Raw genomic sequence first — 26,592 nt, forward strand, 5'->3', positions numbered from 1 at the left:
GGAGTTCCGCCCTATCAGCATGAAACACAAGGTAAGGTGGCTTATAGGATAGAGCACCCAATTCCGAGACTCTACGAGCCGAAGCTAGAGCCAGAAGGATGACCGTCTTCCAAGACGGGTACTTAAGATCAACCTGTTTCAAAGGCTCGAACATGGGCGACTGAAGGAACAGAAGCACTAAGCTCAGGCCCAAGAAGCCACCGGAGGTACAAAAGGAGGCTGAATACGCAAGACCCCCTGAAGAAAACGTCTGCACCTCAGGAATGAGGACCAATTTGCGTTGAAAGAAAATGGAAAGGGCAGAGACCTGCACCTTTACTGTTCCAAGGTGAAGGCCTGAATCCAATCCCGTCTGAAGAAAAAAACATAAACCGGGACAAACGAAAAAAGTCCTAGATGGAAGACCCCGACTGGAACACCACAAGACATAATAATGCCAGATACGATAATGCGCAGCCGAAACTGGCTTCCTGGCGCGCAGCATGGTGGGAACAACAGAGTCTGGGATATCTTTACAAGATACTGGTTTCAAGAGCCACCCCGTTAAACGCAGCAGCGCTAAGTTGGGGTGGACGCAAGGACCCTGCTGTAGAAGATCCGGCCGCCAAGGAAGGGGCCACAGATCATCTACCAATAGGGACCAAAGGTCCAAGAACCAACCTCTCCGAGGCCAGTTTGGAACCACGAGAATGACAGAGGCCAATTCCTGTTTAATTCTTCTGAGAAGGTAAACGAAGTTGTAGATCCAAGGAACTGTCAGAGCATCGACTGCCTGTGCTTGCGGATCCCGAGTTCTTGACACGTATACTGGGAGCTGGCGATTCATTCGTGACGCCATGAGGACACCCACATCGATGAATCAGTGCACTGAACACGTATGGCTGAAGCTTCCATTCCCCGGGATGGATGTTTTAGTAACTTAGGTAATCTGCTGATTTTCGGCCCACCGGAGAATCGGAGTCACTTCTCGCATGGCCATGCGACTTCGAGTCCCGCCCTGTCGGTTGATGTAAGCGACGGCCGTCGCGTTATCTGTTGCACTCTTACCTGACAAGACCTTAGAAACTCTGTCGCGTCTATCGGAGCATTGTAAATCCAACACATTTATGGGCCACTTCTGTACCAGAGGGGACCATCGACCCTCAAAGTGATGATCGAGGACTACTGCTCCCCATCCTCAAAGGCTGACATCTGTTGTTACAATGATGCAGTCCCACGATTAGGATATTTGGATGGTGTCCACCAGGGCATAGCCACTCTGGTACCGGGTTCAGACGGATCTGTCTATGTAGAAGCAGATGAGACCCTGAGCCACAGTGACAGCAGGTCCAGCTGAAACACTGTTGAGTGGAACCGTCTGAACTGTAGTGCCTCAAAAGCAGCTACCATCTTCCCCAAGAGACACAGACAAAGAAGTAGGGACACTTTGCTTGGTCTGAGAACCTGCTGAACTAACAAACGGATATCCTGGGCTTTGTCTTGTGATGCTGTATCCAGGATCATGCCCAGAAATAGGAGTTTCTGGGACAGAATGAGATTTGATTTCTTGAAGTTGATTATCCAACCGTGTTGGATTAGAGTGTGATATGTCAGTAAGGCCTGGTCTGAGAGAAGGTTACCGATGGAGCCTTGAGTAATAGGTCGTTCAAATAAGGGATTATGTTCACTCCCAATGACTGAAGAAGAGCAGTCATGACTGACATGTGAATATGCAGTGAGCAGAGGATAACCCGAACGGCAACGCTCAAAATTGGTAGTGGTCCTACAGTATAGTAAACCGCAGGAAGGCTTGATGCAGTTTTCAAATTGGAAACTGGAGATAGGCATCCTTGATATCCAGGGATAATAGGAACTCCCCTGGTTCCAAGCTCGCAATGACAGACTGCAGAGATCCCTTTTGAAACGATACATCTTTAGATATAGGTTTAAGGACTTGAGGTTTAAGATGTGCCTGACCGAACCATCCAGTCTGGGCACTACAAACAGGTTTGAGTAAAACCCCATACCTCGTTGACGCTCCGGAACTAGCACCGATGATACTATTAGAGACTGGATAACCTCCTGTAGAACCCTGGCCTTGTCTGCAGGTATAGGCAGACTTGTAGTAAAGGACCGAGGTGGAGGGGGGACTTCGAAGTCTATTCGGTACCCCAGGGAAATTAGTCTCCACGGTTCTGAAGAGATTTGAAATTTCTGCAAGCAGGCTCCCACCGCAGGGAACCACAGGTGGGACGGAAGACCGTCATGCCACCTGTTTTACAGCTGGTTTTAGGCTCCTGTCAACGTACAACAGTGTGTGGTCGACCTCTACCTCTGTTTGCTAGCGTGGGATCACCTCTGGCTCTACCACAAAAGGAATGTGGTGCACGAAAGAAAAGAAACGAAGGTTCAGTGTAAGATCTTCTGGGAGCCTGAGCAGTAGACGGGAGGACAGAAGACTTACCCCCGTGGCCTGAGATATCCATTCGTCCAATTTCAGGTTAAAAAGCAAGTCACCAATGAATGGAGAATCGCACGCTTGGATACTGCGTCCGCTTGCCAAGCGCGCAATCAGACCCAAAATAGCAAACGCAGATATGCGATTCTTAGAAGCTTCTCCCAGGTAAACTGCAGACTCACAACTGTGTTCTGCTAGTAGGCGTAATTCTGCTCTGGTAACAAGGGTAGGTCTAAGTTGAGCTCCCACTGCAGTATAGATAGCTGTTAGCGTCATCTTCCACTTACGATCTAAAGTGTCTTTTAGTACAGTAGCTCCCGGTACTAGAAGTGCTGTTTTCTTAGAGATGGGAGGTAGACGCATCTACAGGAGGAGGCGTTTCCAACTTTTCCAGCGTGGATGATGGAAAAGGATAGCTAGACGGAAACAGACGTGGAATTTTGAACCACTTATCCGGCTGTTTCCCGGCCACTGAAAGCTGCTGTGATAAACGGAAAAACAGCAGTGTTCATGAAATAATTCACACTCCTGGGACGCAGGAATTATATCCTCAGTTAAATTGAGGATATTTCTGACTGTCAAAATTAGAGATTCCACCCCGGGAGAGGCGGACTCTAACTCCTGAGGAGTACCGTTAAAGGGAAGGCCTTCAGGAGATTTGAACCAGGGGTTCCACCATCACTGCCAGTAGTGAGATCAGCGTCTAACCCACTAAGCCACATGGGCTTCTCCTGTAAATGGTGTGAATTGGAGGGTGCAGACACCGCTGAACCCATAACCTGTACCATGGTGTCTAGAGACTTGGGTAACCCAGCCACCCAGGGAGGATGAGACCTGCGTGCCTCTGCTAACTGTGACGTTATGTCCGTCATAACTCCTACCATGTCAGCGGCTATGGAGGCGAGTTAGTAATCGTGGTATACAAGCATCACATAACTCGGATGCTTGTTACCCTTAGAACAGCAAACAGCTTTTGAGAAGCCTTTATTCAGTTTGACATTGATACACACAGTCATTCAGAATGACACACATTAATCAGAACTGAACAGATATGAGACAGAAGGCTGGTCTTGGACACAGAGGAGGAGATACACCCCACTACCTTCCCACAGATAAGACTCCCTGCACTTACACCCCAGTCACAGTCTGTACCAGGGATGTAGTAGGATTACAGATGTGCAGGAGTCCATCCTTCTGTAGCCTTACAGCTGCACTCTGCCTTCAGGAGGGAGAGAATGCAGGCATTAAGAGCAAAATATGCCAGGCATGCTGTTTGTAATAGCTCTGTGCCTGAGCTTTCCGCGCTGTGTAGGCTCCGCCCCCCGTCCTTATCAATTGTCCAAAATGGCTGCCCCTGTCTAACGGAGGAGCTCCTTCACTGTCAGTCCAGCTATGCGCCCCCGCCGTCCCTCTGCAGCTCTTAGCAGCGAGCAGGGACTGAGGACAGCTCCTCCGGCTGTTTCCCTTTTGTCTGCCCCCCGCCTGAAGCAGCGCAGTAACGCTATGTCACTGGGCAGCGGGCGGGCGGTCACGCGGCGGGCGGGAGGGGGGAGTCGTAGCGGGGAATGCGCAGCCATACTCACTGCGTTCCCCGGAGGTAGGATCATCAGCGCAGTAGTCGGGTTGACACACACCCTGGTTGTTGGTCAGAGCGGTGCTGAGGATCAGGGTACTCATATACTCAGATCCATTCATCATGTCTGTTTCTCCATAAGGAGGACAGGTAAGGAACACCCTCACTGATGATCTCACAGCTGCAGCACACTCTTCTCCTTGTTAGAGCTGTGCTGTGGCGATAAGGAGCTGTCAGTGCTTTTGTAATAAGCACTGCGCACTCCTTCCTGTTCTACTAAGAACAGGGCGCCAGGTACCCGGACCCCACCTTTAGAGAGGTGGCGAAGGGTACCTAATATAGTGTAAAAAGATGCTTAAAAAACAAATTAAAACCTAAATGTAAAATAAAAATCATGTATTGCTGGAGCACAGCATAATGTGACCAGCTCCTAGTAGGCACATTTTCTAAACTGAGGGCTGATGGGGCATAGAGGGGGAGGAGCTTCACACAACTGAATTGTTTAAAGTGCCAGCTCCAGTTATCCACACCTCTATACCCCCAGCGTAAGCAACCTCCAGTGTCCCCTAGTGGATGAAAGAGAAATAGGCGATTTAATAAGCAGCAAATATCTAGGCAACGCCATATTAAGATCTAAGATGGCATTACTTATACCCCTCAAAAGGGAGCAGCGAAGCTGGAGGCCTTGCCTCATACCGGCCTGGTTAAACAATTGTGGGCATCGGCGTGCTTCTGCCACTCATGCACATTTGGCGTTGCCCTTTCGTCAGCAGCATTAGGCTCCGAGCAACTGGGAAGAAGGCATCATGATACATCACCTAAGAAATGTACTAAAGACAGCTCTAAAGCCACTACTAAGTACATACTCTTAACCTTGTCATCAACTACACAGGAAATGTACACTAAATACACTGTCACATATCTTAAGTTCTATGGGAACGTCTACATACCCTATATGTTTGCTCATGTTATCAGTATCTCAATGTATATTTATTGAGTTTACTTGTTCTTTTATAAGCACAAATATGCACATCCAATTGGAATGGCTAATTACATTCAGCTGCAGAAAAAAAAAGTAAAAAAAACATAAAATCAGCTTAAACAAGTGCAGTCATGAACTAGCAAATGCAGCTATGCTAAGAGCTGGGAGTACCAGTGTTCAGCAAGGTAGAAGCGGCAGTAAGTAAATGCTATTTGTATCCACAGAAAAACCCTGGCAAACTCATGTATTTAAAATATTAACATATGCATTAGTATATTTACATATACCTAAACATTGTGTACTAAAACCTTCAGCATTTTAATTTTTTTTTTTTTTTTGGGGGGGGGGGGGGGGGGGCATAAATAAAAAGCAAAGACAGAAAAATGAATTTCGTCCAGCGCAGGTTTTGGAAATGTCATGTCTGCACGCTGGCCGCTCGTGGACATTTAGAGTACTCTTTATACAGCAGCTGACCTTTTGATCACTGTTGCGCTTTTCTGTTTAAAATGTGTCTTTTGTCATTAATTAGTGGTATAAAGCGGAACACAAATGTTACATGGTTTACGCTACAAGCCGCATGAGGTTGAGAAGAGCATGGAACACTATTTTAGTCTAGATTTTTGTAGCCAATGATAAAAAAAATATTGCTTTGTTTGTTGGTTGTTGGTTGATTGCCCCCATACTACAGTATGGGAGCAATCAAAGTGCAAAATTCTACCTGTTACATTAAATAGTAAGCTCCCTGGTCCAAAGAGCCTAATTACAGCTCCTGTAGCTGCATCCAGCCTCCCTTTGTTTGATGTGCCGCAAATTTCTTTTCCACTTAATTAAAGAGGTTTATATACTTAAAGGGGGAGATGTACTAAGCCTTGAAAAGTGATTACGTGGAGAGTGATAAAGTACCAGCCAATCAGCTCCTAACTGCCATTTTTCAAACATAGCCTGTAAAGTGACAGTTAGGAGCTGATTGGTTGGCACTTTATCATTCTCCGCTTTATCACTTTTCAAGGCTTAGCACATCTCCCCGATAGGGGTATATTTACTAAAGGGCGGGTTTTTAGAAGTGGAGATGTTGCCCATAGCGACGTGATTCGCACTGAATCTCGTCATCATGGCCCCATCCCCTTCCTCACAATGCCATTAATCTCTGCATTGTGAAGAGGAGCAGGGCCACAATAATGCGATTGTGTGGTAACGCCCCCAGCTCCGCCCCCAATACCACAACATCGATGCGTCATGCCCCCTTCTGCCATGACACGTCATTTGTTTATGTACTTTGTAAGGCGCTGCGGAACCTTTATGGCACCATATAAATAATGGATGATAATAATAATATTACTAACAATAATAATAATAATGTGCCTAGAAATACGCTTCTCTGCCAAAGTGAAGGATGATGACGGGGTCCCATTAAAAGCATAGGATGAGACCCAAATCCCACCATCTCTGAACTGGTGCAAACGTAAAAGGTCTTCTGGAGAGCGGGAAAAACTGCGCACCTCTCTGCTAAGCAAAGAACATTCCTTATAAGAAGACTGGGCAAAAATCAAATAACATTAAAAGGAGTTGCATACTTCTTCACTAATAAATATGCTAGACATGGAATAGGCAATCTGTGGAACAGCAACTGCTGTGGAACTAATCATCCCAGCATGCCCTGTTTTGCTTTAAGGGCATGCTGAAACAGTGGCAGGGGATGCTGGAATTTGTAGTTCCAAAGCAGCTGGAGTGCCGCAGGTTGCCTAGCCCTCGGCTAAACTATTAGGACTTATTAGGACTTGGGTGTGAGAGAATCAATGTAACAGTCAGTAATAACACTGGAAAAATGTGGGATCACTATGCACATAATTCCCAAGGTTTAGGCTGATAACCAGGAATAAGCACCAGCAAAATGAAATCTAGGACATGATCAGTTAAACACCCAACACAGAAGGCCTGATTCAGAGCCGGACGCTATTTGTGCTCGCTCGTTCAGAAAAAGGGGTTCAGCTATTTAAATTGAGCGCTCGCTCTTTGCGGTCTGTTGACGCCTCTATGTCTGAGCGAGCGAACGAAACATGCGCTCGCTATTTTGTAAAGACGCCCCCTGGCCGCTCGCATCCTACGTCATCTCCGCTATTTATTTGATTAATCGAGTACATCGAAAGGCGTCTGAACTGCTCGCAGTGCTTGTGGTTGGATTTTCCTACCGCAATCATGCGAGCAGTTCAGGCTAAGAAACAACCAAGTGACGTGGTCGATGACGCTGCTTTGTTAATTATGCACACCCTTAAAACGTCCGTTTTGACCGTTTGGCACGCCTGCGTTCGGATCTCCACTCCCCGTTTTCAAGCACCTTCTCCTGTTACCACCCACAAACGCCTCATCCTGTCACTCAAATTAGCAGGCACTCGCTATTTTGCGAGCGCTCGATTTCCGACCGCAATGACTGGTTGGCGCATGCGCATTACGACCCATACGCATGCGCAGATGTTCGAACATCGCTCGGAGCGTACGAGCGGCTCTGAATCAGGTCAAGAGTTCCTACAGCTCTTATAGAAAGAATCAAGAGGGAACTGGAAAACTGGCTTTGTTACTGAAGATCACATTGGAGCGGGTAAGTTCACTGGAAGCATAGTAAAGAAATGACATGTTGGGAATCAGATGCCTACTGTAAATCAGTATATAATGAGAATACAATAGAGAGCCAACACTGAATCCCAAATCCCATAAAGACTGGCAAAGTTATTCAATGTTCTTATTATGTCCAGTCTGAATACTGACATCTGAGGCTGGGTAAAAGGAGCACTACATTAACCAGTTTTAAACATACATTTTAGAGGTATAGGGGTCTATTTACTAAGCAGTGTTAGGAGATAGAGTGAAAAGTGATAAGTTACCAGCCAATCAGCTCCCAACTGTCGTCTCACAGGCTGTGTTTGAAAAATGACAGTTAGGAGCTGATTGGCTGGTACCTTATCACTTTTCACTAACATTGCTTAGTAAATAGACCCCAAGCCTACAGGGCTTAGCTGTAATCACCGATGACATCCAGGAGTATGGACACAAAGGCTGTGCCTGATGTACACATGCTAGAAACCTGCAGAGATAAGCAAAGGAAATGTATACCTGACACAATGAGACTAGGAGTAGAAGAGGCATCATATTTTGGACACATCCTAAACTGTGAAGGTATAGGGCGTAATTCAATTAGCCACGGGACTTACTTTTAGCTTCCAGCGTGATTCAGAGGTGGACGGTAATGAGTACGCAGCCGCGCATTCCCACGCTCGCAGCTGTGTAAATATGCTACTGTTAGCAAAGATCACCCGAGCATAAAGACGCCCACTGCTGCCTTCTTACGTGCATGCGTGATCGCAAACATAAATATCGGAAACATCGAACATCGGCGGGCATTTTACCCTTGTGGAAGGTCTTTCCTGCCGCAGCCTAGGAAGCTCCTCTGCCACGCAGAGCTGCGTATGCACTTGCAGTGGCTAATTTATGCACGCCCATAAAACGGCGTTTAAACGCCCAGGCACGCCTGCGTTTCCTTAACCGCCCCCCGCCAACACCCCCAAATGGTCACTTCTTGTCAATCAGTCTGCAATGGGCCTCCGTGGTCTGCGGACTCGACACGGCGAACGCTGAGGGATCGCACAGCAGCCTTCGCGCGCACACACTGCGATGCATACGCATGCGCAATGGCAAACAATCGCTCAGTCTGCGTGCGAATTGCAATAGCTTCCACCTCTGAATCAGGCCCTAAGTGCCCGTATTTATTCCATTACCACCCATGATAAGTCCGTATCTAGCCCAGAGGGTGCACTTGAATCCTACTGAGCTACATACAGAAATCTGCGTTAATTAGTGCTTTCCGGGGCTAGTTGCAGTCTTGCCGGGTGTGGTAATTGCATAGTTCTGGGCACTTCATCTGGGAGCTATTGCTTACCATGCGTTAGTCGTGGGAGATAATTGACCAGCTCCCGACACTTAACACGGGAGCTAAAGCCCATGTTTGACATCTCTCTCACTGTGTTTCGAATGTACAGCTATTGGGCTACATTTTCCCAGGGATCAGCACAAGGGACAGGCCCTATGCCCTAACCTCCTGCAAATGAAATGGATATTGGATGAAAGCACAGAGAAAGCTCTGGAGAACATCAGAAACCCGAAAAGGAGAAAGCAGGCCAATACCTGTGACACCAACACAGGTTATTAGACAGACTGGGAAGGAAATGTCGTCTTCAGTAGAGGGATGTGAGAGGTTCCATCACTACATTTCTGGTCGCTGTGGTTAGCGGTTCAAACAAACCACAAACCACCGGAACACACACGTTGAAACCCCCTCACAGCTGCTCCGTCATGCCTGCTTTACAAAAATAAACCACAAACCAGATAGTGACATATGTCCCAGTACCGGGGGAGGACAATGCCAGCTTCCAGCTGCAGCTGGTAACTCAGATTTGCTTTGGAGGCACCTTCAGCTACATCTGGTCTCTGTTAGGGAGGAGGAGCAAAGCTAGATATGTGAGCAGTCCAGATATAACAGCAGACACCGACATTCATAAGCAATAAACCAGATTTAATGTAAGAAGTTCATAGAAACACTAATAACCACAGCGATCACACCGACATTAAGGAACCTACATATACAGACATGTGTATGGTATTACTGCTCTTTCATACTCTTCCTGGTGACGACGAATCTTGGTCCCTGCAGAAACATTTTCCACAAGTGTCCCAAATAGTCTAGCTAGGGGTGGGCAATAAGCGTCCCGACAGCTGTCGTAGAACTACACATCCCAGCATGCCTTGCAAATTTTAGCATTGCCAAATAGCAAAACTGTGACAGGGCATGCTGGGATGTGTAGTTCTACAACAACTGGGGGGCAGCTTAATGCCCACCCCTAGGACTCTAGCCTGAGCAGAATAGCAATCGCAAGCCCTGGCTTTCCGAAAGAAGAACCACACCACAACCAAAGACTCTTATAACCCTCGCCACTTCTCATGTACTCAGCTATGGAGAGAGATAAAGTGAATGGAGATAAAGAACCAACCAATCAGCTCCTAACTGTCACTTTACAGGCTGTGTTGGAAAAATGACAGTTAGGAGCTGATTGGTTGGTACTTTATCTCTCTCCACTTTATTCACAACCGCTGATTAAAAATGTAAATACATTTCCCCTATGTCTGCAGCCCCCATCCTTCCCCTGTTCCGCCTCTACAAACCGAAGATGACACAAGTCCTCTCATAAATCATCCACTTTGTGAGAAGTTGAGCCTGGCTTTCATGATGGAGCCGGGTAGCACTTATTACACCATAACATATGATGGCACGCCCACTATGCATGACACTCGCTCCAAAATAGGATGAAACCTGATCTGGAGAAAGACGTATATACTACTATAGCTCCCTACAATGTATGGGGGATAATTTGTAAGGGAAAAGAGAGTGCAGCCCATGAACGCGGACTGAGGGCACCTGTGGAAATTGCTATCAGAGGCAAATGTATAGACCCCTACATACATACATACGTACGAATGGCGGGACTGTGATTTGAGGGTCTATGCAGAGAAACATTGACAACATCATTAGTGAGAAAAGCCTTGGCCATAAGATGTGCAAGTAATACTGTCTTCTCGCCACACATAAATTGGGATATTGAGGCGTTTATAGTAAATTGTTAAACGTGTCCAGCAAATGACAGGAGAAACATCAAGTTTGCATAGTCATGAAAACCCGGAATGGGACAAGTCGCAGGATCATATCAGGTCAGACGGGATGAGGAGACTTTGCTATGTGTGGCTGATTATTACAGCAGGTTTTCAGAAATTGCCAAGCTACAAAACTGTGCATCCGTCACAGTAATAACATAGCTCACAGCAATTCTGGGAAGACATTATATATGTGACTACAGACAATAAATAAAACCGTACCGTATCTTAGAGCATAGAGAGTATTGGAGCAGCGGATTTACCTGAGACGGTCTTAAGGCGGGTATCCACTACAAGATCTGTAAACGACTGCAGGATTACGACATTGTAATCGTGCAGTTGTTTGTCAGTCGTGTGATGAGCCTGCACTGAACGAGCAGTCGTTCAGTGCAGGGTCATCAATCATCTGGAAACATGCTGAGCCTGACCATATCGTAAGGTTGACCAGCATGTTGGAAAGGTGATAGATGTCTAAACGACCAGCGGGCACGCACGTCGCTAGTCGTTTTAGACACTTTTGCAAACGATTTGCAAACGACTGAATGATCAAATGATCGTTATCGTTCAATCGTTCAACTTAATTGTCTACTGGATACCCCCCTTTAGTTTCCACAATTTGTGACCTCTAATAAAGGTGTGCAGTTTGGTGGTATGGCTTGGGCAGCTGCGGTCGCGGTTTGGGTGTATTAGAGGAAGGGGGTGGTGTGCTCTTTATATCAGGAATATGGTCAGGTACAGTACATATGCGCATTGTAATGAATTAAGCAGATTATTCAGTTCCTGCCATCCAGTTATCCAGTCCTTTGGTCCGATGGCTTGTTCTGTGCAATGAAGCAGTTGCTTATTAATCCAGGCTGTGGGTGAATAGACGGAAGAACCATTTGTATCGTGTGTGGGCCTGGCTGCGGAAGTAAAAAGATAACCTGAAGATTAACATGTCCTTAGTTATGTTACAGCAAAGTGTGGATTCATCTGGGAAGATATGTGGCACCTGTACATCTTGGGAAGATAAGCGTCCTTTTTAAAATGAGTTAATAGTTATACTATCGCCAATAACAATCTTGCTATCACTTAGCACAAGGATATGCAATACATAGCAGCTGCGGGTTTATCCATAGCCCATAGCAACAAAGCAGATTCTACTTACCATTTATCTGACACCTTCTATAAGATAATAGCTAGAATCTGATTGGTTGCTATGGGCAACATCTCTACTTCTAAAAACCCGCACTTTAGTAAATACACCCCTTAGAGGGCAAATCTGGACTGTGGGCCTGATTCAGCAGCGATCGCAACTGCGATTACGCACGCACTCGGCCAATTGTTGCTTTCTGTGCATGCGTATGTATTGCGGTGTGCGTGCGCGAACACTCCACTGCGATCAGGACTGCAAGCGCAGTGACTACGCAGGCCTGTCGCAGAATGATTGACAGGAAGTACCATTTAGGAGTGGTGATGGGGGGGTGGTTGGCGAAACACAGGCATGCCAGTGCATTTGAACGCCATTGCAGGGGTGCGCATAGATTAGTAATTGCGATGCCGTACTTGGACTTTCACTGCGTGCGATGAAGTTAGAAATTCCTGAGGAAGGTCAGAACTTGTGCAAGTGTGCATGAGGCTGCGATTGTACTCGATGTATTCGCAGACTTGCAAAGTATTACGGATGTGTGTAAGGTAAGGTAGGCGTCCTTATGTTGTGCTGCGACGGCATAGCGATCGCAGACGTTAGCATATCTTCGCAGTGAGATTGCGTGCGTAGTCGCTATAGCGATCCGTACTGAGGGCCTGATTCAGAGCCGGACGCTCCGAACGAGCGCCCGCTCTGAATCAGGGCGTTTTTTTTTTTTTTTGTAAAAAGTGCGGCCTCTTGGACGCTCGCATAGCTGTGGGCTACCACCCACAGCTTATGCGAGCGTCCATGATGATGGTCGCGATGGTCAAGACCATCGCGACCATCGGGCTTGCGACGAGGCCCTTGTGGTAGGGTCTCGTTGCCGCAAGCCCTGGAGTGCTTTTGGCTCTATCAGAGCCAAAAGCACTCCCACTGACATCACTAGTGATGTCAGTGGGGCCGGACCCAGACGGTAGGCGTTCCCATGGGAACGCCTCCGTCTGGCAGCCACGCCCCCGGCACGCCCACCAAAGGGGGCGTGCTGTCACTCAACATCGACAGCACGCCCCCTTTGGTGCGAGACCCGTAACGACGGCTACCCCGTCGTTATTCGGGTCTCGCGCATGCGCACGACGGAGCTCCCTCCGTCGTGCGCATGTGCACTAAGGCACCATCAACCCGCTTGCGAGCGCTCATCGCTCGCGAGCGGGTCTGAATCAGGCCCTGAATCAGGCCCTATGCCTGAATATTGCAATCTTGAGGCCAAATGTAATAGGGGGAGAGTTTAGAAAATGTCAGAGTTTAGCAGTAATCTCTCACATTGGTCAAGTTTTATCTTCAAAATGGGAAAACATCTGGATGAAAGTTTAAATCATGAGAGTTTATTGAGTCTAAAAACATGCGAGTTTGCCTGTTCCCGGTCTCTATTACATGGGCCGAGTTTAAAGTGTGAGAGTTTACTGCTTCACCTATTACATTTGGCTCTTGGGGTTTAATGTCCCTTTGAAATGACGTGACACCCAGCTAAAGTAAACTCCTCCTCGCTTCCTCTTGTCTTGTTTCATTAAAGCTCAGAGCTGTGCAGTAGAAATTGAATGTGGTTAAAAAATATTAAGCGATTCATTTGCCCCAATCATTATGAAATATCGCCTGCATTCAACCTGTGACTTTGTGGTGATGAACAGAAGATAAAAATGACACGTCAGTGGAAATGATTTACCAAATCTTGTGTTCGCAATATATTAAAATGGCACAAATAATAAATAAAATACATTTTGTTGGGTAAAATATGTGCACAAGACATGATGAAGGGATGAAAGCTTAGGAAGAAAATATTTTTTTGCTCTATTGATATGTTTCATGTACGGTAGCGCAAGTTTACCAAATAAATCACGACTTGTACAAGTGAATTGCTCAAAAGGAGGCATTTCAAGCTGACAAGGAAATTAATCGTACGTTGGGAACAAGGTTTAGGTCCAGAAAAGCATTTGTTTTGTTACAGAACTGTGCGCCTTGGGTTGATGATTGATCCATTTCTGGTGGGAATAGCAGCGAATGTACCACACATATAAGCTAGCAGTGTCCTACCTTTACATAGAGCTGCTGAAACTCGTCCAGGTTCAGTCTGCCGCTGGGACAGTCCTTCAGGAAGCCTTTATACCACTGTTTCAGTTCATGTTCGTTAAACTCTGTGCTCTTCACCAGATCCTCCATCACCTCAGGGGCAAGTTTGCTGTTCTGTTTACCCATTTTGTTTCTAGGAGGAAAGAGAACACATTTGTTTCAGTTAATTCTGAAAGATGTCAAACGTAAGCACAATATCTATATATTGGGAACTTTAAGACGTAGACTGATAAAGGTGCAACATAAGCCATAGTTTATTGACCATGAAGCAGCCATTTTGGATCAGAGACACAGAGACTTATACACAGACTGAAGTAGCACTTTCCCTAGTGTTATATTCAGGAGACGGGCTGAGGAAGTTTGTCAACCTGACATAAATCTGTTGCCAAAGAAAACAACTCATTTGAAAAAGAACAATATTTGCACTTTCCATAAACAATATAGCTTTGTAGCATAATACAATGGCACACTGTGTACTTTGCAAAAATATAACTGTTGGATATAAAGAGCTAACAGCCATATCACTTCCTGTCCTTCTCTCTCCTGATACACTGACAGGATGATAAATTCATTACAAACACTGTTAAAGTTATCGGGATAAAACTGAGTATTTACACCTTTTAAAAAAAATCTAGCAATCACTTACACACGTCAGGCCTCATTTACAAAGCACACTGCAATACACAGAGACGCATCTGTCAGACATCACAGACCAAGAGGTCTAATTATAAATTGGTGATAACCCCTTTTTCCGTTATGACATTATCACCACTTCATACAATTCCTAAAAAAATAAAAGGGTCTACTGAAATGAAATCACTATGGTTCTTAAGGGGTCCTTTTATAATCAGATTGTATCGTGTCCTCATAGTTTGTTATGGGGACAGCGATCTGACTGCAATTTATTAACCTGAGGTAAGATTTCCATATAGCAGTATTTATTGGAAACTGGATGCCATCTCAGGCTGGCAATGTACAGTACGCCATCTCAGGCTGGAATTATACTGTACGCCATCTCAGGCTGGAATTATACTGTACGCCATCTCAGGCTGGCAATGTACAGTACGCCATCTCAGGCTAGAATTATACTGTATGCCATCTCAGGCTGCCAATGTACAGTACGCCATCTCAGGCTGGAATTATACTGTATGCCATCTCAGGCTGCCAATGTACAGTACGCCATCTCAGGCTGGGATTATACTGTATGCCATCTCAGGCTGGGATTATACTGTATGCCATCTCAGGCTGGCAATGTACAGTACGCCATCTCAGGCTTGGATTATACTGTACGCCATCTCAGGCTGGCAATGTACAGTATGCCATTTCAGGCTGGAATGATAATGTATGCCATCTCAGGTTGGAATTATACTGTATGCCATCTCAGGCTGCCAATGTACAGTACGCTATTTTAGGCTGGAATTATACTGTATATCATCTCATGCTGGCAATGTACAGTACGCCATCTCAGGCTGGCATTGTACTGTATGCCACATCAGGCTGGCATTGCACTGTATACCATCTCAGGCTGGCAATGTACAGTATGCCATTTCAGGCTGGAATGATACTGTATGGCATCTCAGGCTGCCAATGTACAGTACGCTATTTTAGGCTGGAATTATACTGTACATCATCTCATGCTGGCAATGTACAGTACGCCATCTCAGGCTGGCATTGTACTGTATGCCACATCAGGCTGGCATTGCACTGTATACCATCTCAGGCTGGCAATGTACAGTATGCCATCTCAGGCTGGAATTATACTGAATGCCATCTCAGGCTGGCAATGTACAGAACACTATCTCAGGCTAGAATTATACTGTACACCATCTCAGGTTGGCAATGTACAGTACACCATCTCAGGCTGGCATTGTACTGTATGCCACATCAGGTTGACATTGCACTGTATACCATCTCAGACATGGCATTGTACTGTATGCCATCACAGTCTGGCTTCGCACTGTATACCATCACAGGCTGGTATCCGAATAACTTTCAAATACATCTTTGGATCCAGTTTGGAACATGGTAGACACAGCATAGAAAGTACAGAAATGTGGAGAGAACATACAAACTCCATACAGACTGTAGCTTGATCAATACCAAACTCATGCGTCTGGCACTGAGGGAGAAGTTGTACCAGTCTAACAGGGTTAGGCATCGTTGTGGCACTCCAGCCACATCGCAGCAAGCTCTGACACAGTTTTGGTGTTAGGGCATGCTATATTATAAACAGGGACATTTTATATTATAAACAATTTGATACATTGAAAGTTTCAACTTCCTAAGGAACATGCCAATATTTTGCATGCCAAAAGAAGGTTCTATAAAAAAAATACTTATATTTAACACGTATCACTCCCTAATATCTCACATTACCTTCTGTTAGAGGTGCCCTCTGATGTACTCGCAGAACGAGGGCCCGATACTCTCCAGAGTCAGAAGCATTAAACTGCATTAATGCCCAGACTGCTTGTAATGTGTCTCATATCATCCATTTAGCTGCTTAATATCCTTGTGAAGCCTGAAATCATTTATACATGGGCAATCAGCCAATCTGACTTCTTACAGTCCGCAGTGGCACAGGAAACATTTCACCTATCACACCTTAATAATTCCGCCAAAGGAATAGTCTTAATTAACCACTATTTCATTACAGATATAAAAGTCATTACGGTCTCCATTAGAATTTTGTATTTGTAGAGACGGGCGTCCTAAGAATCAGTGGGAGAGGGCGCGTGTCCTTAAAATAAGATAAGATTACCAGTACAATTACCAGGCCACATATTAATACAGGGCACAAAATGGCACATACTGTATTACAGGTCGAGTCTCCATTATCCAAATATTCCGAAATATGGAATATCCCAAAATACGGATTTTTTTTAGCATGACCGAGATAGTGAAACTTTTGCTTTTTGGTGGTTCAGTGTACACAAACTTTGTTTAAGGCACAGAATTATTAAAAAATATAAAAAAGTATAAAATTACCTTCAGGCTTTGTGTATAAGGTGTATATTATGAAACATAAACACATTTCATGTATGTACACAAACTTTGAGCCACAAAATTATTGAAAATATTGTATAAAATTACCTGCAAGCTGTGTGTATAAGTTGTATATAACACATGAATACATTCTGTGTTTAGATTTAGGGGGTCATTCAGAGCCACTCGCGAGTGGCAGTACGCTCGCAAGTGGGTCGATGTTCCCCACTGCGCGGCGAACGACGGGCTTTCCATCGCTCCGGGTCTCGCACCAAAGGGGGCGTGCTGTCGATGTTGATTGACAGCACGCCCCCTTTGGTGGGCGTGCCGGGGGCGTGCCTGCCAGACGGAGGCGTTCCCATGGGAACGCCTACCGTCTGAAGCCGGCCCCACTGACATCACTAGTGATGTCAGTGGGAGTGATCTTGGCTCTGATAGAGCCAAAATCACTCCAGGGCTTGTGGCTGGGAAACCCGACCGCAGGGTTTCCCTCGCAAGTCCGATGGTCGCGATGGTCAAGACCATCGCGACCATTTTTTTGGACGCTCGTATATGCTGTGGGTGGTGACCCACAGCTATACGAGCGTCCAGGAGGACCCTCCATTTTAATGGAGGAGGGCCCTGATTCAGAGCGAGCGCTCTGGTCAGAGCGTCCGGCTATGAATCAGGCCCTTAGTTCCCATTCCCAAGATATCTCATTATGGTATGCATATATCTCAAAATACGGAATATTCCGGTATCCAAAATACCCCTGGTCCCAAGCATTTTGGATATGGGAGACTCAACCCATAGCTAGTCTCTGTATCATTTACTTTTGACAGAAAAACAGATAAATAGAAATTCACTGTTTTTAGGGGCTTGGGAAAAAAATACTGCGCAAGCCAACGGAAAACCAGAAATTCCTTTCACTGAAGTATATTGCATTTTTTTAAGGTTTTGGGGGAAAATAAATCTGAACTTTAGTGTTAAACCCTCTGGAAATCATTTTAATTACAAAGTTACATTTCGCTGACGTAACTGTTTGACAATCCCAGGCTTAATATAAAAGGACTTAACTAGGTATGAGATCCAAATTATATCTGAATTAGGCGTTATCCTATCATCCTCTATTTAGTAGTCCATTAATACTAGCACAGCTGGACAGTGTTCTAATGGTAATTGTCACATACCAAAGAGTCTTCATTGAGGATTTAGGATTTATAATTTTTTTTTTAATTATCATTCAATCACAAAAACTAGATTAGTCCTTTTTAAAGTCTCTTTCTGTTCTTTAAAGAGGAACATTAAGAACGTTTTGTCTCTCCATTTATTTGCACAGTAATGTGTGCGCTATATAAATAACTGGTAATAATAATAATAAAAGAGAATAAAAAAAGATAAGAGAGAATAAAAAGAGATAAAAGGAGTGAAATAGTGAGAGAGGGAAAAAAAAGAAAAGTCAAGAAAAAAAAAAATGAAGCCCAAATCTTTTTCCCCAAATGTTAAACTGGCCAGCGCACGCAGGAGGGGTATAGATAGAGAAAGGACATTCATAAAGATTTTGTCAGCAGACATGCAGAGTGTAGCCCTTCTGTGAAAATCCCGTCCTTGTTCGGCCTGGTTTAGGGCACCAGGTGGTGGCATGATATTTCCATTTATTTCACTTTTACAAGCCTAAAAACTGCTAAAACACAATTACCTGGTCTTAATGTCCCTGATATTCTGCTCCTCCTACAGTGACTGTCATGGTGATCCTCTGGGCTGCACAGTGCTTAGCAATGCTACCTCATGGCGTTGGGGTCAGGGATTAAGTTCTGACCGCTGTATATGTGTGGAGTATGTATGTTCTCCATAGACCTCATTCAGAGTTGGAAAACTTGTAATCCCCCCCTTTTTAGTGCAGCCTTTTTATTTCAGGTAACTTGCACTTGTTACTCAGTACGACATGGGGGCCAGGACGGGGTGTTGGATAGGGCAATGTACGAGCTGATGATGATGATGACTGTGATTTAAAAGCAATATTACCTTGTAATGAATAATCATTTTACAAAATTAAAGTATGTTTACTACACTGTTTGGGAAGGGGAAGACAGACCATATGTTTATCAGTGTGGCCTATAAAACAAGAAATTGTATTTTCACCAGTTTGAATAAAATGTTATATGCTCCAATAGACTTCGATAGTGATAATTCTAGGATGGGCAGGGTGGCTCTCACTGAAAGGCGAGTCCAAACAGGGGCATGGTTACTAGAAAAGGGACTTGTCCTTGAGACGCACCCCCTTTTCGTCACTGTATGGGGCATGCCAAGCATTCATGGAGATGCTGGGCTGCCCCCAATCTCTCCCTGCAGTGCCCTCACCAGACTTGCAGACCAGCAAAAGGGTCTTTATTCACAGATAAGCCGTCACAGGAAAAATGTGAATAAAGACCTTTTTGCTGTTCTGCAAGTCTGGTGAGTGCACCTTATTTGGACTTTTGCCTTTGAAGTCATGGGGGTGCTCATATCGGTTGCTACCCCAGCATTTTTGCATACATAGATGAGAGTGTGGACCACATACAGCCCAGATTTTGGTATGTACCCTGATCAACATTTTGTCAAAATCATGTGTAATAAAACTCACAAACACATTGTGTACATTTTGTGTGCGTCTATGTAGGTGTGAGTACACACAGAGACACACATAATAATATTACTATTCCTTTAAAATAATAAACTCATAGTATCCATCAACTGGTTTGTACAACAAATAGTAGGTTTAGAAACCAGACAACGAGCCATTGCCATGTAGGAGTCTGGGAGAGGAAAGCATCAGTAGGTGGAATATATTTCTCAGTCGTCTTCTGTTCCACGTGGCAGCAGGCAACAACAAGGTCATTCCACACAATGCCACCGAAACGTGGGTGTAAGAGAAAAACAACATGACTGGAAGAAATAGGAAGATAATTGTATTCAAGGACACAGACGTACATTGTTATTCTCCCAGTATATACAGCAAATGTAGAAGATAAAAATAACCCATAAAAGAGATAAAACTTTCCATGGCTGCACTATGTTTGCCAACTGGCTGAGATTGGAAACAGAGATTACCGACTGCAGGTAAACAGCGACCGGGCTCATCTAGTTGGCACATTTTAACTTGTGCTCAGGAAACTTCTTCAGGGTCATCCGTCAAGTGCCACCTACACCTCCTAGAAAGCCTCCGTAAACCCTGCTATATTCATTTTTTATAGATGTCATCTTGCAAGCATTTTGCTATTCTATAATATTATACAGTAATAATTATAATATATTGTTAATTGTGCAAGTCAGAGAGTTTCAAAGCGTAGGAGCTGTCCAGTTAAAGGCTTGAGTTGCAGAGGAGCTTAGTAAGATTCTAGGTACCACTAATAGACTTTCTCCTGTGGAGACTGCCGGTGGATAAGAAGGGTTCAGAAGTTGCTCCAAGCATTTGGGACAATGATTATGTCGGGTCTCAAGTGTAAGCTCTTGTCGCACCTCATACTAAAGTGCCTGGTTCTGGTATAGTATTCAAGTACTCTAATTGCATAGAGAAGGGTTGGACAGACTTTTGGATTTGGTGATCTATCCTAAAGGGGCACATCCACTAGGTGATATTAATGTGCGATTCCACGATTACGACATCGTAATCGTGCAATCGCTCATTCATTAATCGTGCACTATAATGTCGGAAATGACCAGCGATGCGCGATTTCGCTGGTCGTTTCCGACATCAATCATCGCCCGAACATGCTGATAACAACAGATTGGCCATGTTCAGAATGGAGGGTGCCTACACTGAACAAAACCGCTATTTAGCAGCTATTGAGCCCGTTTAAAACCACCAAATACATTCAGCAAGCCAAATCGGGGGGTACCATAGCTAACCCCCATGTCAGAGCATCTTTAGGGGGGGGTGTAAGGCTGATTTCCCCAAAACTGATATTACTTTCCGCCTGTTCAAGTTTTGCCGGGTCCTGTTTTCGCGTACTTCCATATTGAATATGGGGTAAAGCCGGGACGGCCGCGATACTTTTCCGCCTACAAACAGGCGAAGTAGACGGAAAGTCCGGCCGCGAAAAAGTATCGTGGCTCGGCTCAAATTAAATACGGCTCAAAATCGGGACTGTTAGGAGGTATGCTTTTAAAAGGTTCTGAGCAAATGAAATACAGATGGGTCGACATACATCTATCCTCCATGTGCTTGCTACAAGTCGCGCCACACATAACGCGGGAGCTCCGTATGCCTCGGTACTGCTGAGCATCTTTAATGCGATCTTTTACCTTCAATTGCGTCTTATTCACATAGTGAAGTGAATAGCTAGCACAAGCAGCTTCTGCTGATTAAAATGATATGCAACATGCCTATATTCTCTGTGCATCTGTGGGTGTGTCTGCATGTGAAATGCTACGTTACAGTGTCAGCGGCTGTAACACTGTAACGTAGCGGTTTCGTATGCATATACACCCGCACTCGCTCAGAGAACATAGGCATGCTGCATATCATTTTAATCAGCAGAAGCTGCTTGTGCTAGCTATTCACATCACTGTGTGAATAAGAGGCATTTTAAGCTAAAAAGTCACACAAAAAGAGGCTTGGTGCTACCGAGTCATGCCACGGCATGATGCAATTAGAAGGCTGTTTAACGTGCAAGGAGGCTAGATGTACGAGGACACATCTGTAACAGGGTGAGAAATCTACACACAGGACACATACACCATGGTATGTTACCCAGATGATTGCTGCCAGGCCCAGCGGATATCCAGCAGCAGCTCCCAACTCTCCCATAAGAAGCACTGGAAGGCCTGTCATCCATCCTAGTAGCACAGGATGAGAAACAGCCAGGATGCCCTCATCTATTACAGGACAAGGCTGTTGCAAATAAACCCATGGCGATATAAGGGCAGAGGGGTCTCCTGGGTAAGTAGTCAGGAAGTCGGTGGTCGAAATGCCGACAGCCAGCTTCCCGACTGTGAAATTCCGGCATGGGACTAATGACAGGCATCTAAATACTGACGCCTATCATCAGCCCCACGCCGAAATCCCAATACCCGGCATACCGAACGTATGTGGCCACAGTGACAGGTCCTCGCTCTGCTGTGGCTAGTGACAGGTCCTCGCTCTGCTGTGGCTACAGTGACAGGTCCTCGCTCTGCTGTGGCTACAGTGACAGGTCCTCGCACTGCTGTGGCTACAGTGACAGGTCCTCCCACTGCTGTGGCTACAGTGACAGGTCCTCCCACTGCTGTGGCTACAGTGACAGGTCCTCCCACTGCTGTGGCTACAGTGACAGGTCCTCGCTCTGCTGTGGCTACAGTGACAGATCCTCGCTCTAATGTGGCTACAGTGACAGGTCCTCCCACTGCTGTGGCTACAGTGACTGCTGTGGCTGCTGTGGCCACAGTGACAGGTCCTCGCTCTGCTGTGGCCACAGTGACAGGTCCTCGCACTGCTGTGGCTACAGTGACAGGTCCTCCCACTGCTGTGGCTACAGTGACAGGTCCTCCCACTGCTGTGGCTACAGTGACAGGTCCTTCCACTGCTGTGGCTACAGTGACAGGTCCTCCCACTGCTGTGGCTACAGTGACAGGTCCTTCCACTGCTGTGGCCACAGTGACAGGTCCTCGCACTGCTGTGGCTACAGTGACAGGTCCTCCCACTGCTGTGGCTACAGTGACAGGTTTTTGTTCTGCTGTGGCTACAGTGACAAGTCCTCGCTCTGCTGTGGCAACAGTGACAGGTCCTCGCTCTGCTGTGGCTACAGTGACAGGTCCTCCCACTGCTGTGGCTACAGTGACAGGTCCTCGCACTGCTGTGGCTACAGTGACAGGTCCTCCCACTGCTGTGGCTACAGTGACAGGTCCTCCCACTGCTGTGGCTACAGTGACAGGTCCTCCCACTGCTGTGGCTACAGTGACAGATTCTCGCTCTGCTGTGGCTACAGTGACAGGTCCTCGCACTGCTGTGGCTACAGTGACAGGTCCTCCCACTGCTGTGGCTACAGTGACAGGTCCTCCCACTGCTGTGGCTACAATGACAGGTCCTCCCACTGCTGTGGCTACAATGACAGGTCCTCGCTCTGCTGTGGCTACAGTGACAGGTCCTCCCACTGCTGTGGCTACAGTGACAGGTCCTAGCTCTAATGTGGCTACAGTGACAGGTCCTCCCACTGCTGTGGCTACAGTGACAGGTCCTCGCTCTGCTGTGGCTACAGTGACAGGTCCGCGCACTGCTGTGGCTACAGTGACAGGTCCTCCCACTGCTGTGGCTACAGTGACAGGTCCTCGCTCTGCTGTGGCTACAGTGACAGGTCCTCGCACTGCTGTGGCTACAGTGACAGTGACAGGTTCTCGATCTGCTGTGGCTACAGTGACAGGTCCTCCCACTGCTGTGGCTACAGTGACAGGTTCTCACTCTGCTGTGGCTACAGTGACAGGTCCTCCCACTGCTGTGGCTACAGTGACAGGTCCTCCCACTGCTGTGGCTACAGTGACAGGTCCTCCCACTGCTGTGGCTACAGTGACAGGTCCTCCCACTGCTGTGGCTACAGTGACAGATTCTCGCTCTGCTGTGGCTACAGTGACAGGTCCTCGCACTGCTGTGGCTACAGTGACAGGTCCTCCCACTGCTGTGGCTACAGTGACAGGTCCTCCCACTGCTGTGGCTACAATGACAGGTCCTCCCACTGCTGTGGCTACAATGACAGGTCCTCGCTCTGCTGTGGCTACAGTGACAGGTCCTCCCACTGCTGTGGCTACAGTGACAGGTCCTAGCTCTAATGTGGCTACAGTGACAGGTCCTCCCACTGCTGTGGCTACAATGACAGGTCCTCCCACTGCTGTGGCTACAGTGACAGGTCCTCCCACTGCTGTGGCTACAGTGACAGGTCCTAGCTCTAATGTGGCTACAGTGACAGGTCCTCCCACTGCTGTGGCTACAGTGACAGGTCCTCGCTCTGCTGTGGCTACAGTGACAGGTCCGCGCACTGCTGTGGCTACAGTGACAGGTCCTCCCACTGCTGTGGCTACAGTGACAGGTCCTCGCTCTGCTGTGGCTACAGTGACAGGTCCTCCCACTGCTGTGGCTACAGTGACAGGTCCTCGCTCTGCTGTGGCTACAGTGACAGGTCCTCCCACTGCTGTGGCTACAGTGACAGGTCCTCCCACTGCTGTGGCTACAGTGACAGGTCCTCGCTCTAATGTGGCTACAGTGACAGGTCCTCCCACTGCTGTGGCTACAGTGACAGGTCCTCACACTGCTGTGGCTACAGTGACAGGTCCTCCCACTGCTGTGGCTACAGTGACAGGTCCTCCCACTGCTGTGGCTACAGTGACAGGTCCTCGCACTGCTGTGGCTACAGTGACAGGTCCTTGCACTGCTGTGGCTACAGTGACAGGTCCTCCTACTGCTGTGGCTACCGTGACAGGTCCTCCCACTGCTGTGGGTACAGTGAAAGGTCCTCGCTCTGCTGTGGCTACAGTGACAGGTCTTCCCACTGCTGTGGCTACAGTGACAGGTCCTCCCACTGCTGTGGCTACAATGACAGGTCCTCGCTCTGCTGTGGCTACAGTGACAGGTCCTTCCACTGCTGTGGCTACAGTGACAGGTCCTCCCACTGCTGTGGCTACAGTGACAGGTCCTCCCACTGCTGTGGCTACAGTGACAGGTCCTCCCACTGCTGTGGCTACAGTGACAGGTCCTCGCACTGCTGTGGCTACAGTGACAGGTCCTCCCACTGCTTTGGCTACAGTGACAGGTCCTCCCACTGCTTTGGCTACAGTGACAGGTCCTCGCTGACATTTACGCAGCTGCAAAATATCGCTCGACTAGGTGAACATTGGCATTAAATGCGCATCAGAGTTAAGCCCATAGTTTATTGTTGTTAACTGCATGAAAAGGACAATTAAATAAAATCTGAGCCATTAACAAAATATCTATCATGTTATCACAGCACAGATTTAATCTGCATATGTACTGTAAGTGGTCCAAAATATCACTGTGTAATAAAATGGATGTGGCACTCAGCCACAAACAGAAGGTGTTCGCTTTGCCTAAGACTTCAAGTGTAGTTCAGACCATATTTGTTTACATATTAATTTTTTTTTCTTTAATAGTAAATTCCATATTGAGCAGACACCATTATGTCAGAAGCATTGAGGTTCCAACTGCAACATGCCCGTCTACAGAACACAGCGCAGTTCCTATATACACGCACAGATTCCAAACCTGTTTCTATTTCAGAAGTATCTGCACATCAGTAGGAAGCACCCTAATAAAGGTGGTCTGTACAGCACCGAAACCTTGATATCTGTTCTGCGGAAAATAAAATATTAATCTTTGAGATGTGATTCACAGATTAGATAATGAGATGGAAAAAGAGAGATTTATAGATGAATACATTATTAATTGCACAAACAAGGGTCAATATCCCCCCGAAAGTCACAGAGATACCTGTCCCTGACCTCTCATCTCAGATCCCTCCCACCTCCGGCACTGGCGGTGTAGCGATTATGATCAGTCATATTGTGATGGATTTTTTAGTTTTCTTAATTAAATTATCCTGGCTATGTTCTAAACTTAACTCGCGGTTGTGAGAACCTCTGTCCCTGAGAGTTACATACAGGGCACATCGGAGGAGCCTTTTACATTTTCGGAAGACTCCATCTGAGAATCTGACACTGCGCTTGCTTGCAGTTTTCAGAGGCTGCAGGAGAGGGATCGGAAGATTACTATTATATATGTAATGGTTTTCATATTGATAATCAGAAAGGCTAGTGGTTAGCATTGCTGTCTCACAGCACTGAGGTCCTGCCTTAGATCCCAACAATGGAACTCTCTGTGTGGAGTTTGTATGTCCTCCCCCTGTTTGCGTGAGTTTTCTTAGTGTGTATGTGGTAGGGAATGTGGATTGTAAGCTCCACTGGGGCAGGGACTGATGTGAGTGGCCGAATGTTCTCTGCACTGCGCTGTGGAATATGTGTGCGCTGTATAAATAACTGCCATTTAATAAAGTTTTAAGGCCACAGGAAAATAGTCTCTTTAACCTGTGTTATGTATGGTGAGTGACAGCTTCATATTGCAAAGCAGCTCTGGTTTGTACAGCAAGTTGCACATTAAAACAGAGGACACACAGTTTGTTTTTTTAGATGACCATCAAATGACTCTGATTAGTCCCCGTCTAACTTCCAGCATAATGATTTGCAATGGTTTATGTCTTTGACATTGCCTTCCTGTCTGAGTGCTCACATTGAGATGCAGAACATGAAGGTGACATTTAAACATTGAAATACTTAAGAGACATAATGAGATATGCACCACTCTTACTTTCCGTGGTGAATTTATAAGTAAGCCCGGAGTCAAGCAGGTAAAGTGTCATAAAGAAGAACTCTATCCATAATGTATATTAAAAAGCCTAAATGTGAGAATACTACCATATGGTCTATTACACTTGCTTGAGCTTCGCCTTGATACCAGCAGGTGCTATCAGATGAGGTCAGACAACCGTGCGCTGACCGTGACCATCTAAACAGGGGTAGTTACCTGTGCCAACCCTACGCTTAGGGGTCTATTTACTAAGCTGTGTTAGGAGATAAATCAGCTCCTAACTGCCATGTCACAGGCTGTGTTTGAAAAATGGCAGTTAGGAGCTGATTAGCTGGTACCTTATCACCGGTCACTTTATCTCCTAACAAAGCTTAGTAAA

General features: G+C 46.2%; 1 protein-coding gene and 1 non-coding gene across 3 annotated transcripts in view; both read right to left on the bottom strand.

Annotated features, from left to right (window-relative positions):
* The window catches only part of VSNL1 (visinin like 1), a 187,159-nt gene that overhangs the window by 100,071 nt on the left and 60,496 nt on the right, over window positions 1-26,592 (bottom strand). For both annotated transcript variants that reach the window (XM_088468147.1, XM_088468146.1), the window contains exon 2: window positions 13,889-14,057. In XM_088468147.1, coding sequence (XP_088324273.1) covers window positions 13,889-14,050 — 162 coding nt within the window. In that variant the 5' untranslated portion in view covers window positions 14,051-14,057. The remainder of the gene's footprint in view (window positions 1-13,888; window positions 14,058-26,592) is intronic.
* On the bottom strand, window positions 4,055-4,183 carry LOC148532221 (U8 small nucleolar RNA). The gene has a single exon (XR_015877771.1). It is a non-coding gene; the product is annotated as a U8 small nucleolar RNA (small nucleolar RNA).

The sequence above is a fragment of the Taudactylus pleione genome, unplaced genomic scaffold (genome assembly GCF_031769625.1).
Source record: "Taudactylus pleione unplaced genomic scaffold, aTauple2 ptg000081l, whole genome shotgun sequence".
NCBI lineage: Eukaryota > Metazoa > Chordata > Amphibia > Anura > Myobatrachidae > Taudactylus > Taudactylus pleione.